We start from the raw sequence: 15,393 nt of genomic DNA, 5'->3' as shown, positions 1-15,393 counted from the left end.
GTGACGTCATCGTTGATCGTGATAACGATTTTTATGTTAATTAGTTTTACGTCATTGCGAGTCGTTTCAATGAGCCATTTGATGTTTTACTGTTTTATGTTTTATTCTATTAATGCGTATGCTTTTAACAAAGGCATAAAGTTTTTCTGGATGTGATAATTGTTAATGATATATAAGTTTGTACTTGTGTGTGTATGCGTGCGTGCGTGCGTGAGAATGTGTTTGTGCGTGTGAATATGTGTGTGTGGGTGTGTGTGTGTGAATGTGTGCGTATGTTTGCGCGTATGTATTGTGTGTGTGTGTAAAATTTTGTAAAACATTTGAAGCAGTAACTTTAAATATACGACCACAAAACTACAAATTGTTTCTAAAGCTTTCGTTAATGTCATTAATGTTAATATTGTAATTATTCACATTAACAAAACAATAATGAAATCTTATCAGCCTTTCTTAACTCCAAAAAAGATATGTATACAGGTTTTTTTAAACATCCAAAACAGCAACAACAACAACAGGTTTTTTTAAACATCTGAAACAACAACAACAACCACAACAACAACCACAACAACAACCACAACAACAACCCCAACAACCACAACAACAACCACAACAACAACCACAACAACCACCACAACAACCACAACAACCACCACAACAACCACAACAACAACCACAACAACCACAACAACAACCACAACAACAACAGCAGCAGTCACAAAAACAGCAGCAACAACGACAGCGATAACAACAACAACAGATGACTTTTGCAAACAAATATTGCAACGTGTTATACAAAAAGACAAAAAAATCAATGACAATATAACACAATACTACCACTATAACTGCCTGTTACTTTATGACAATGATGATGATGATGATGACGATGATGATAATGATAATGACGTTGTTGATAATGATAATGACGTTGTTGTTGATGATGATGAGGATGTTGATAATGATGATGATGATGATGGAGAAGAAGAGGACGATGATGATACCACCGTGGATTAACAACCGGTGATAACAACAACAACAACAACAACAGAACAACATCAACTACAACAATGATACATTGTTAGACAACAACAAACATAAAATAAAAGCCAACATAGATATAAAAGTCAACAATCCAACATACATAGATATAAAAATCAACATAAATGACAACATAAACATTGCTAAGACAATGCAGATCGTAGAAGATATTAAATAAAATCGATCGATTGGATTGATAACTTTTCTCAGACAGCAACTCACAACAGCAGCAACAACAACTACAACAACAACATCAACAACATCATCATCAACAACAACAACCGCAACGTCAGCAACAAACATACCATACTACTGGTTAAATTAAAAAAAGGTTCTAAGTCGATGACGATGACATTAATGAAGATGACGATCCTGTAATGAATGATGACGATGATGATGATGATGACGATGGCGACAACTGATTGAATGATCGCGTGTCTAATTGAATAAATAAGTGACCGACGATCGATCGGTTGCTACCACAGTCGCCACTCTAGCGATACATAATTTAGGTGGCGCTAGTCGCAAACAACTCTATACTTTGGAAGATTCATTCATTTATAATTACCTGACATTAACTACAACGACATCAACAACTACAACGACAACAACAACAACAACAACAACAAAATCACATTAACATTACAATCATCGACGTAGCATTAACAAACACAAAAAACCAACCAATGAAGAATAATAATAATAAATCACAAATAGTAATATTAAAAAAAATATTAAAGAAAAAACATAAAGATAATAATAATAATAATAATTATTATTATTATTATATTATATAAACCATATTACTTGTAATAATAATAAAATTATTATTATTATCATACATGGTAACGGATAACAAGTTTGGACCACTACTTACTCTTATATAAACTACCACACACAAACACACAACTGTAACATTACAAACGAACGAACGAACGTACGAACGAACGAACGAACGAACAAAACACGCAAGTTAAATATTTATTAACATGCTGAACATTATATGTTATATCTATTTATATGTATATATATATATATATATATATATATATATATATATATATATATACCTATATATATAGAAGTTCAATTATCGAATGATCAAATAAGAATTTGTCGATTGGCAGAAATTTATATTTTACAAAAGACAGATGGAAAGAAAGATAGAATGAAAGAAAAAAGGAAATAGATTTAAGAATGATTGATTGATTGATTGATTTATTGAATGAATGAATGAACGAACGAACGAACGAACGAACGAATGAATGAATGGAAAAAATTATGGATGACTTCTATTGCAAACTTCAACTTCGTCATCGTCATCATTCTTAGTATTGAGAGCATCGTTATCACCACCACCACCACCACCACCACCACCACCACCACCACCACCACCACCACCATCATCATCATCATCATCATCATCATCACTATCATCCCCAGGTCTGCTGGTGGTTTTTTTGATGTTTTTCAATGTCGAGTGGCGCATTTTGCAGTTAGTTTTATTCATTTTATCGAATTCGTCGCCAGGACCATCATCATCACCACCGCCATCATCATCATCATCGTTATCATCATCATCATCGTCGTCGTCATCATCATCGTCGTCGTCATCGTCATGGTTTCTATCGTTGCGTGTTCTTAGGCAAGTTTCAGCATCGTCATCATCATCATTATCATCGTCATCATTATTATTATCATCATCATCATCGTCGTCGTCGTCGTTATCATTATCAGGGCGTTCTTCATCATTATTGCTATAAAGATTATTACCGTTATTTATGAGACCGTTACACGTATCAGTAGTAGTAGACGTACCATCTTCCACGTCATCTAATTTGTTTACTTCCGGTTTGTTTACTTCCGGTTTGTTTACTTCCGGCGTGTTTACTTCCGGCTTGTTTTCTTCCGCTTTGCTTACTTCCAAAATGCCTTCGTCTAGCCCGTCGTCTCGTCTGGAATAGATGTCTCCTAGTTTGGTTATGGCCCTGTCTTGAACGCTTTCGTAATGTACAACTGCCGATTTCATAATCGTAATGGCAGCTGTTGGAGATGTTTGTTGTTGCTGGTGTTGCTGTTGTTGATGTTGCTCTGTTGTTGTGGCATCTTTCAACTTTTCACTATCGTTGTTTGTGGCGTCATCGTTTTTGTATTGTATGTTGCCTTTGTTTTCGTTAATGTCGGCGTTGTTGTTGTCGCGATTGTTGTTTATTTTGCTGTTTTTGTTATTTTTTCTGTTGTTGTTGTTGTTGTTGCTTTTATTGTTATTGCTAGTTTGCGCATGTGACGTCCTGTACTGTTGTATCGGCTGTTGAGTTGTTTGCGATAAATTATGTTGTTGTTGTTGCTGCTGGTGTTGTTGCTGCTGCTGCAGCTGCTGGTGTTGTTGCTGGTGTTGTTGCGTGAACAGTCTATCCTGACTGGTTGGTCCATACTGCTCGGCATACGTGTCGAACCTCAGCCTGCGATTGATGCCGAGACATCTGAACAACAAAATTTCACGGAAGGGTTTCCGGAACTCCCTGTTGAACCTGGCGTAGATGATGGGGTTCAGGAAACTGTTGGCGTACCCTAACCAAAGGAAGAGGGCGTTCAGCCAGTGAGGTATGCATGCGTCTGACGAGTGACAGAAGGGTTTGATAAGGGCCAGGATGAAAAATGGCAGCCAACACGCGATAAAAGTGCCCATGATGACACCCAGGGTCTTCGTAGCTTTGCACTCCTTCGATAAGTTAGATGATTGTTGAGATTGCTGTGATTGCGATTGCTGTCTCGATGGAGTTAGTGACTGCGATATTCTTTTCGTGAATTGTTTGTATGCTGGCGACTGCGTTTGCGATTGTTGTTGTAGCAGTTGATGATGCTGCTGCTGTTGTTGTTGATGGTGCTGTTGCTGATACTGATGGTTTTGCATTTTTCTGTCGTTGTTCGATGAGGTTGATTGTTGCAGTTGTTGAAAATTTTGGGTTTGCTGTTGTTGCTGGTCAGTTTTCAGCGATATGACTTGCAGATTGCTTGTGGCGCATCCGTTCGCCACGTAAAACCTCTGCAGCAACTTCACTTTCTGCAGTCGACTGTGAGTGGCCGACCACCGACTCACATTGGTCGACTCGCTGACCGATCCATCTAAACACCTCATCTTTTTTCGTTTTTTTGACAGAGTACATTTCGACTGCAGCAGTGGCTTCGTCTGCTGCTGAGACGTCATTGCGGTCGATAGTGACGCGGCTACGAGAGAATTACTGTGTGACTGGTGTGGCTGTTGTAGTTGGCAGTTGTTCGGCTTCGATCTGGCCTCTGCTTCTGCGATTCTTGAGGAAACTCGATAAATGCGGTAGTAGATGGTGACCATGACGAGCAGGGGTAGGTAGAATGCCCCGATGGTGGCGTAGAACTGGTAGCCGATGTTCTGGGTGATGTTGCAGTGGTCCTTTTTCGGGTCCTCCTTCCAGCCAAACATCGGTGGGATGCTGCGTTTTGATGGGATTTTTATGGAAAGATAGCATCGTTTAACATGTTTCAAAAAATTACTTTTCAAGATTTTTGTCCATGGATCAATTTTTTATTTGCCAAGATGTAATGTTTTTAGTCTATGAATTTTATTAAAGACGTTATAGTCATTCGCATATGTCAACAAAACATAGATACCAATGTTTCAAAATAGCCATTTGTCATCCATTAATTGATCAATTCAATTGCTACAAACATGCGATCTATCTAATTTCTACACACTATTTAATACACAAAAATTAATCAAGCATATTCATCCACGGCATCTAAATGACTTATTTAAAAAAAATCTTTCTCCACTCGATCATCATCTGCCTGGCGATATGTATGTAGTTTCAATTTTAAAATTAATGATTGAAATATAATGATAGTGACCTAGTTTAGTAAATTAAAGCCAGACGTATCAAATGAATAACCTGTCCGTCAAATGAAATCAACTTAGTACTAGTTCAAATTTCAAAAATTTGATGTGACACAATTTTTTTTTCTGTTGAATCTTCAATAAAATTAGTATACACACAGTTTTGGATCTGTATTAGTTTATTTAGTTTTCTTTTTCAAATCAAATCAAATTTTATTCAATCAATCCAAATTAATAATAATTAGGTAATGATTAGGAGACCAAAGCTAAAAGAAAACAAAATTCTTGTGTTGCAGGCCACCGTTCACAAATTGTTCATTCTAACACAATTTTTAAGTAAATTTATTATAATTCATGACAAAATTAACATAATGTACAATTTACATGATTCTAATTAAATGAAAATTGTACTTTTTTTCAATAAATATTTCTTTATTTTGTTTTTAAACAAATGCAAGGGATTTGTAGGAATTTTTAAAAGTGTTTATCCAGTTGATTTGTCATTCAGAAAAAAATCTTCGATTCGGTTCTTGAAAAATTTTTTATTTGCTGGGTGATTTATTTATTGTGAATCTTATCAGTTAATAATATTATTTATTAATTATTTTATTAATTTTATGATTCATAAATTTTTTCATCATTTTCTTCAAACATTCAATCACACAACATCCATCCATCTAACCATTCATTCATTCAGCAATCTATTATTCATCCATTCACTTCTACATCAATTCATTCCTTTCTCCGTCAATCTATCCATCATTCATTCGTTTATCCATCTTGTCCATTCATCTTCACGCACGATGGAATGGCGGATTATTTGACACTCCTTCCATCCACCCATTGGTTTATAAATAAGATAACAACAACAACAAAGAAAAATTTATGATTCTTCGTTTTTCTTGATTGATAGCAAATTTTTTCAAAACAATTTTATTCCAAGATTTTAAAATCGCGTTCAACTATTAGTTTGACGAAAAAAAAAGAATTCTAAATGGCTTTGTCATGTCAAAGTTGAAAAAAATGATATGGTGTATAATAATGATAACTATAATAATGATGGTGATGATGTATCATTCATTCATTTATTTATTCGTTCATTTATTCATTCATTCATTCGTTCATTCATTTACTCATTCATACATTCATTCGTTCGTTTATTTAATTTAGTACTTATTATCACTTATACAAATATATTCTGATTTTCTTTCACGTACTTGTTCGTTCATTGTTCAAATAATAGATTAACTGGATGTTTGACTTTTCATTCATTCATTCTTTTTATTCAATCATTCACTCACTCATTCATACATTCATTCTTTCGTTCGCTTGTTCGTTCATTCATTTGTTCGTTTGCTCGTTCATTAATTCATTTATTCATTCATTCATTCAATCAAATGCTTGTTAACTGCATTGTTTGTTTCTACACCATCCATCAATCAATCAGCCTTTTTTACTAAGTGACTGAACAACTAGTGCCAAATTAAGCTAGCCAATCAGCCAAAATCAAATCAATCAGCCAATCATTTAACCATCCAACCAAACACACAGGCACACACACAAGCAAACAAACAGCCATTCGGCAATTCAGAGAAAAAGAGAGAAAAAAGAGAAAAAGAGAGGGAGGGAGAGGGAAAGGAAGAGAGAGAGAGAGAGAGAGAGAGAGAGAGAGACAATGAAACAACAAGTTAAACATACGTTGGTAGGTATGCTATTTTCTTCCAGTCAACACTTTCTTAAAACAATATTTATTGCAGCACCGCGCCAATATAACAAACTTCTTTCAAACACACACACACGCACGCACACACACGCAAACACATACGCACGCAAACACACACACACACACACGCCAACATCTGAACATACCACACAAACAAACACAGTTGCGTCTTCACAAAAGCATACAAACAAACGTACAAACTCAAAACATACAAACGCATACAAGCAAGCGGGCATAAAGTATAAACAGATGTATTCTTAAGCCTGACAGCAAACAAACACGTGCATACAAACGTTTATATTTTTATCTTCACATGTCTATATACTTGTATCTGTGGGTATATTTAAGTGTATCTGCGTATATAATATATGTGAACTTGTATCTGTGGGTATATTTAAGTGTATCTGCGTATATAATATATGTGAACTTGTAACTGTGGGTATATTTAAGTGTATCTTCGTATATAATATATGTGAACTTGTTTCTGTGGGTATATTTAAGTGTATCTATGTATATAATATATGTGAATAGGTATGTATATTAATATGATTGACATGTTAAGACCTGCCCAGCTACTAACCTAACATAACTCTCAACAACACTGCATAATGTAACTTCTTATTTAGGGGCTAGCGTCATCGTGCCTACTTACTTACGTATCTACGTATGCATGTTTCTCGCGTATTATCTTCACTGTGTATGTCTCGGGGTATTTGTATTTATTTGCGTATATATAGCAGCGTATTGGCGTGTTTTTGTATGTCGATTTTTGTCGAGTTTTTGTGTATTTCTGTACCTGGCTGGAATGTTTTGTTATGGCGTTGTATTTTATTGTATATTATTATTTTTACAAATATGAATTGTGTATTTGGATATTTCTAATGGTGACTTGGTATTACAAAGACAAGCATACTAGTTCATGCGTTGTTTTATACACGTGAGAATCATAATATCACCCCCTCTAGATAGTTCCACGAATAACCGACAACATTTTGTGTATGTATGTATGTATTTGTTTGTATGTGTGTATGTATGTATGTATGTTTGTGTGTATGTATGTATGTGTGTGAATTTATGCATGTATGTATGTATGTATATATGTGTGTATGTATGTGTGTATGTATGTTTGTGTGTATGTTTGTATGTCAGTATATTTTTGTCCTCACTCATAATCATGAAGAACATTATTTTTCTAAATTAAAAACATGCAAAGGTGTAATGACTTTTAAAGTGTTCTGTTTAAAAAGAACGAAAAACAAAAAACTAAAAAAATTTAAGATCTTTTAGAAAAAAAATCAACTTGGCAAAAATCTCTAAAGGAAAATATTTAAAAGTTAACTTCTGGCTAGGTGGATAATGATTTCTACCCCTGGCCTATATATATAAAACAAGAGCTTGTATACAGTAGAGGTGGGCGGAATTAAAATTTGTTTCAAATTTCCATCTTATTTTTTTCTCATTTCCGATTTTTTCCCGAATCCCCATTTACGACAACGCTCCCAAAGATTTCCATTTCCTATTTTTTAACTCATTCTCGCGTTTTCCCTTCCATTCCCCTTTTTGTTTTCCATTTTTCCATTTCAAAAATTTTTGAAAATTAAAAAAAATGCAGATTTACATCTGTGTGGACGTTCCCACGCTCACCTCTAGTCTTGAGATTCGCTCTGAACTTCGAAAGTGATTGAAAATTAGAATTCCCTATTCCCAAAAATTCCCATTCCAAAAAATTATGTGTCATCATGGGATTCTCGAGATTCACGTTACCATGCTCACCTCTAGTATTCAGTATGAAATGTTTGTGTGTGTGTGGAAGTGTGCGTGTATGTGTGGAAGTGTATGTGTGTGTGAAAGTGTGCGTGTATGTATGTGTGTGTGTGTGTGTGTGTGTGTGTGTGTGTGTGGAAGTGTGGAAGTGTTCGAGTATGTGTGTGCGTGTATGTTACGTGCGCGCGTTTGTGTGTGTGTGAAATAAACAATTAGTTTAAACGTTTGATAATTGATATTTGCTAATTAAAAAAAAATTTATAAAAATTATTGTTTTAACGGTCACACAACATCCCTCGCATCGAACTCACTGCTTTGCATGAGATCATTTCATACTCTCACGCACTGCACACCTGCTACACACACACACATACACACAGACACACACAGACAGACACACGCACACATGCACATACATACATACACACACACATGCATACATACATACACATGCATACATTCTCACACACATAAGTACATGCATACATACATAGATGTGCATGAAAACGAACAAATCTCACAGATTAAAAATTCAGAGACATCAGTCTTACTGTACAAATGTTCTTTAAGAAATCCAAATGCTAGTATTGTTACTATTATTTTCACTTGTCATTACTACTACCATTTCATTACCATTGCTGCTACTACTGCTACTGCCGCTACTACTCCTTCTGACTACTACTGACTGCTACTGATTGCCATTAATGATTCTAATAACACTAACTCTACTATATGAACTTAGATTAAAAAACAATTTTAATCTTGCTATTACTACTGCTACTACTTCTTTGCCTGATTTTTTTTAAATATGAACCACCACCAAAGACAACAAATAATAGAACGAAACAACAAACAACAAACTAATAGCCAGCCAGACAAAAACTCAAACAGACCAACTGACAGACAGACAGACAGACAGACAGACAGACAGACAGACAAACCTTATTAAAGCAGAGAGCAGCCAGACAAAGACAATCATACAAGTCATCCTCAGAGGAGTTCGCTTCATGGCATACTGAAACGGTCTCGTTATAACGAAGTAACGATCAACGCTTATTACGCACAAATTCAAGATAGAAGCCGTACATAAGAAAACATCTAAAGACGTCCACACGTCGCAAGCCGTCTGCCCAAATATCCAGCAACCTTTTGCCTCATAGACCAATGCGAACGGCATTACCAAGAGCGCCACTAGTAGATCAGAGACCGCTAGACTGACTATCAACAAGTTAGACGGTGTCCTCAACTTTCTGACGATTGCGACAGCTGTGCAGACGAGAATGTTTCCGAGAATGGTGATGAGGATGATGAGACCGCAGATGAGAAATATAAATGTTAATTGCCAATCAGGGTAGGCGAAGTCGTTGCTGTTGTGACTGTTGTTGCTGCTGGCGGCTGCCGCTGTAGTTGATGTCGTGGCGATCGTCGTGTCGTTGTGACGGGCTGAGGTGAAGATGGAGAGTGAGGTAGTGTTGTTGCGGAGGTTGTTGCTGTTGTAGCCATTGTGGTTGTTGTGGCTGTGCTGAGACATATGTCGTTGCAAGTTATCGGATAATACTGTTGTAAGAAGTTTGTCTTGGTAGATGATAGAAAAATCCATAATAATGACGATGACGATGGTAAGACAATGTTGTTGTTGTTATTTTTGTTGTTGTTAATTTAAAAATTGTTTTTGTTAAACGTTACATCGTATGAAATAGTGTTGTTTGTTTGTTGTTGTTTACAGTTTCATGTTTGTCATTTTACTGTGCGTTTGAAAAACTTCATGTTGATGTTGTTGGTGGAGGAAGAGTAGTTGATGCAATGATGTGTTGTTGTTGTTGTTGTTTTTGTAGATTCTAATATAACTGTACCAGCTGTTGTCAATATTTCTATCTTTAATATTAATATTGTTGTTGTTGTTGCTGCTGCTGCTGCTATTGCTGATGTTGTTGTTGATGATGATGTTGATGATGTTGTTTACGATGTTGTTGTTGTTGATGTTGTTGTTGTTGATGCTGTTGTTGTTGTTGATGATGTTGTTGTTGTTGTTGCTGCTGCTGTTGTCCTCGTCCAAGAAAGTACAATAATTGCTCAGATATGACATAGGTCATTATTTCTGAGAGAAGATAATATAAGTGCATCATGTAGGAGCAATACAAATTAATGCAATTTGTTATCCATGTAATTTAAAAATATATATATTATGAATGTATGTGTTAGTATGTTTGTTTGTATGTATGTTTGTATATATGTATGTATGTGTGCGTGTTAGTATGTTTGTTTGTATGTATGTTTGTATGTACGTGTGTGTATGCGCATGTTTGTTATATTTATGTATATGTGTGTGTGCGTGTGTAACAAACAACAATCGCAAGGATTTATTTCGATAAATTTTATTAATAATTCCAAACCAATTTAACCAATTTTGAACGATCTTTCGCCATTGTGCAAAGTTTTTGATAAAATAAAACAATTTTTTTATTAAAAAAAAATCATTATTTCTAATCCATCAACTATAATTAATAACTAAACTATTAACAACAACAAAATAATTAACCGAATATATATAGAAATATAATTTACACACGCACACACATCCATCACGTTAACGTGCAGACACACAACAAGCACGTGATGATATGTTATATGTTACTTTACTCTGATAATAATCTACATTCAAAATGGTTATGCAATGGGAAAATGAAGCGTGTTCATATTATAATTATTAATATGACTATATAAAAATAATATATATATATATATATGTATGTGTGTGTTTGTTTGTGTGTGTGTGTGTGTGTTTGCTTGTCGCTATCTATGTAGAAAAAAATGTCCCTATATATGTACATTATATATAAAAATAAATAAATATATATATATTACGTAAGTATATATGTATATTACATACAGATTAATGTGTATTATATATATATATATATATATATGAATGTATATGTCTCTTTCTCTCTCTCTCTCTCTCTCTCTCTCTCTCTCTTTCCCTCTCTTTCCCTCATTCTCTCTAACTTTTATAAAAGTTTATCTATGTAAGTGCAAAAGGTTTTTTGTGATTCTATTATTATACCGATCCATAATAAGCGTTGATGCGTGTTGAGATAAGAAGGAGTATATTCGTGTGTAAAAATAATGATGGTAAGGAGGGAATGACGTCGTCAAACGAGAAAGAGAGCGAGAGAGATAAGAATAAAAAGAGTGAGAGAGAAAAAAAGAGAGAAAGTAAGATAGAGAGAGTGAGGCAGATAAAGAGAAAGAAAGAGATTAAGCTAGAGAAAAAGAGACAGAGAAAGAGAAAGATAAAAGAAAGAGAAAGAAGAAACATCTTAACAACAATGACACCGAGTGCAGTAATTATGAAGAAACTTTCTCAAAACTTTACAACAACATGCATGCACACGCACACACACACGCACACACACACACACATGCACGCGCACATGAACACACATACGTATACACACACACACGCACACACACACACGCAACAAAACGCCAGTGTATAATTTAGTCTCCGAATGGCAATTATTGCAATTATTGCTATGAACTAAAGAGTATTCAAAATAACAAAATACTTTATTATGAAACGCAATGAACACAAAATTAAAATTACACAAAATTATGTTTTTTTTAAAATTATTTCAAGACTGACTTATCTTATGTCTATTTTAATTATAATAATGATGGTTCGGTTCTCAAAATTAGACATAAAATTGAAAGAATGAATAATCATCTACAGTCGAAACTATGGGAGAGAAAGTAGATGATGGTTATTAGCCTGTGAAGTATCTCTAAAAAAGTTTGAAACAGCAAAAACATGAACATCAGCAACAACACCAACAACAACACCAACAACAGCATTTCATATTTTTTTTATAAAACAACAACAACATCAACAACAACAGAAACAACAACACTATAAATAACATCAACAATAACATAGATAACCACCAACTACAATAACAACAGCGTAATATAGCAACATTAGCCTAAATAATCACACCACAATAACACTAATTTTTTTCAACACATACGATAAAAAAAACATACAACAACAACAACAACATCAACAACAACATAAACAACAACATCAACAAAATAAAACAACAACAGCAACAACAGCAGCAGTAGTAGCAACAAAAGTAGCAATAAACTCTCATTTCAACATCCACCGCACAGTAAAATTTCTTTTCAATTGCACGTTGCATGCGCGCGTTGCCTATTACATTGCCAAAAATTCGGTACTCGTATATGTACGAGTATGAGTATGTGTGTGTACGTCTGCGTATGTGTATTTATATAGGTAAATATGTGTGTGTGTGTGTGTGTGTGTATGTGTGTCTGTCTATTTAAAACGCATGGCGTCTGTGTATGTGTTTTGAATATGTATGCATGTGGGTATGTGAGTGTGTTGGTATGTGTGTATCTGAGGAAAAATTGTCACATTCTTAAGTATGTGAGTACGTACAGTAGGTACTGTGTTTTGTTTCCGGGTCTAAGTGTGTGTGTGTGTGTGCGTGCGTGTGTGCGTGCGTGCATGTGACAGTATCGATTGAGTATAAAATAAGATGAGAGTTGAAATATACATGAGGTTAGATGTGCGTAGCACAGTAAGTATGTATTCAATATTTAAAAGCTTATGCCTCCATATTAATGCATCTACACCTTGCTTTTGAATACAAATTTGTATGTTTTTTTGTGTGTATTTGAATTGTGTGTGTATATAAACATTTGTGTTTTTGTATGTATAAGTATGTTTGTGTGTGTTTGTAGGTTTGTATGCCCAGGTTCGTAATATGAGTTTTGAATGTGTTTGTATCCAGATATATTGTTTTGTATGTGTATGTGTGTGTGTCTGAGTGTGGTGTGTGTGTGTGCGTGTGTGTTTGCATCTGTTAATGTTTGTTGATTGGATGAGCACATGAATGCTGGGCTAGGTATTTAACGAAATTTCATTAGGAAACTAAACAAGTAGCAGAGGTTGTTGTTGTTGTTGTTGATGATGTTGTTGTTATTGTAGTACAATATTTTTAGCTATTTTTAGTTGATGTTGCGATGTTATGATGTCATGAAGTGATGTTTCTTTTTAGTGTCATTTTCATTTTGTTGATGTGCTTGCTTGCTTTTGTTTTTAAATAATATAAAATAAAATTTTGATTTAATATATCAAACCTGAAATTTATTTAAAAATGGATAAATCTTTTCCTTAAGCTTGCATAAGCTTCTCTTCATTTGATGACAAACTACAAAGACTCTTTTGATGTCATTTGTCCTTTATGGTAGATTTCTCGGTGACGTTAATAATGTTGCATTGTATTAATGTCATCGCCATTGTTATTGATGTTAATGTATCAGCGCTTTTATTGTTGATGTTGTTGTTGTTGTTACAAACAATTGATGCAATTGCGTTGGCTGAAAATGATATTAATAGAAGTGTGCTGTAATCCCCACAATTTGTATTCTACAGAGGTACATGTTCGACACGAAATGAAACGGGCACACACACACACACATCCACACGCGCGCACACACACACACATCCACACGCATATATACATCCACACACAGATACACAGACACACACACACATCCATTTTCATGTTTATTCCCTTGCTTGTATGTTTGTCTATATTTACATTCATAATATTTTACGGTCAGGCGGTTTCCTATTTGCATTTGTTTATAAGTATGTGCGCATTTGTTTCATTCTGTACGTTTTTGTATGTGCGAATATATGCATGTCTGCATATATATATATATATATATATATATATATATATATATATGTATATATATATATATATATGTATGAGTATGTGTATGTGTGAATATGAGTATGTGTATTTATGTACGTGTATGTATGTATATGAGTGTGTGTATGCATGTTTTACGTGCGTATGTACGTACGTGTGCACGTGTTATAGGCATCTGTGTATAATAATCATCTCCAGTTGCATGCCAATGAGAAATATCTATATGACGTGGGCATGTGACAAGTACAACATTTCTGACGATAAATAACAATCTCATTGCTATGTCTACTACTACTACTACTACTACTACTACTACTACTACTACTACTACTACTACTACTACTACTACTACTACTACTACTACTTTTACTACTACTATTACTACTACTTTTGTCGACACTATCACTATTACCACAGCTGCAGCCAATACTGTTACCACCATTACTGCAACTGCAGTCAAAACTCTTACTTCTGCTACAAATACTGTTACAATTACAACAACTACAAGTCTGTAAATGTTTGGCACGAGAAAGCTCTTGTGGTTAAATAGTGTTACTTAATCAATGGCATCTACTACTACAAACAACTAACTACTACGTACTATCACAACTACATGTGATTGTTAACCGTGATTGTTAATGCCACAAAAATTACTTATGATACTCGCGACTACTAGTAATTCTTTCTTTTCTCACAAAACAAATCTTAACATCCATGGGTTGTAGAAAAGTTGTACTGCTCGTCATTTCAACGGCAATTACATGAGCAACTAAAAAACATCGAATCTAAGACAATGAACATATACATGTATACATATACATACATGGATATATACATACATACATACATACATACATACATACATACATACATACATACATACATACATACATACATACATACATACATACATACATACATACATACATACATACATACATACATACATACAAACATACATACATACATACAAACATACATACATACATACATACATACATACATACATACATCCATACAAAGAATGGACCGACCAACCAGCCAATCAATACGACAAGCGATAGGATCTCAACATTAAAACAAGCCTTCCGTTTAATCGTAGTATGAATGCATATATGTATGTATGCATGCATGCATATATGTTTGCATGTTTGTTTGTTTGTTTGTATGTTTGTATGTGTGTATGCATGTAAGATTATATGTATGTATCTATGCATATAAGTATGTGTGTGTGTGTGAATGTATGCATCTAA

At 34.5% G+C, this 15,393-nt stretch overlaps 1 protein-coding gene across 1 annotated transcript; it reads right to left on the bottom strand.

The window, feature by feature from the left end:
- Positions 1 to 3,442: 3,442 nt before the first annotated feature.
- On the bottom strand, positions 3,443 to 9,924 carry HELRODRAFT_81881 (hypothetical protein; the record flags this gene model as incomplete). The annotated part of the gene is made up of 3 exons (XM_009022380.1): positions 3,443 to 3,823; positions 4,268 to 4,505; positions 9,335 to 9,924. Coding segments are annotated over 3 exons (1,209 nt in total), but the record flags the coding sequence as incomplete, so codon positions are not given.
- Positions 9,925 to 15,393: the final 5,469 nt, after the last annotated feature.

This window comes from Helobdella robusta (assembly GCF_000326865.2).
Source record: "Helobdella robusta unplaced genomic scaffold HELROscaffold_31, whole genome shotgun sequence".
NCBI lineage: Eukaryota > Metazoa > Annelida > Clitellata > Rhynchobdellida > Glossiphoniidae > Helobdella > Helobdella robusta.
This window is presented reverse-complemented; position numbering and strand designations above follow the sequence as displayed.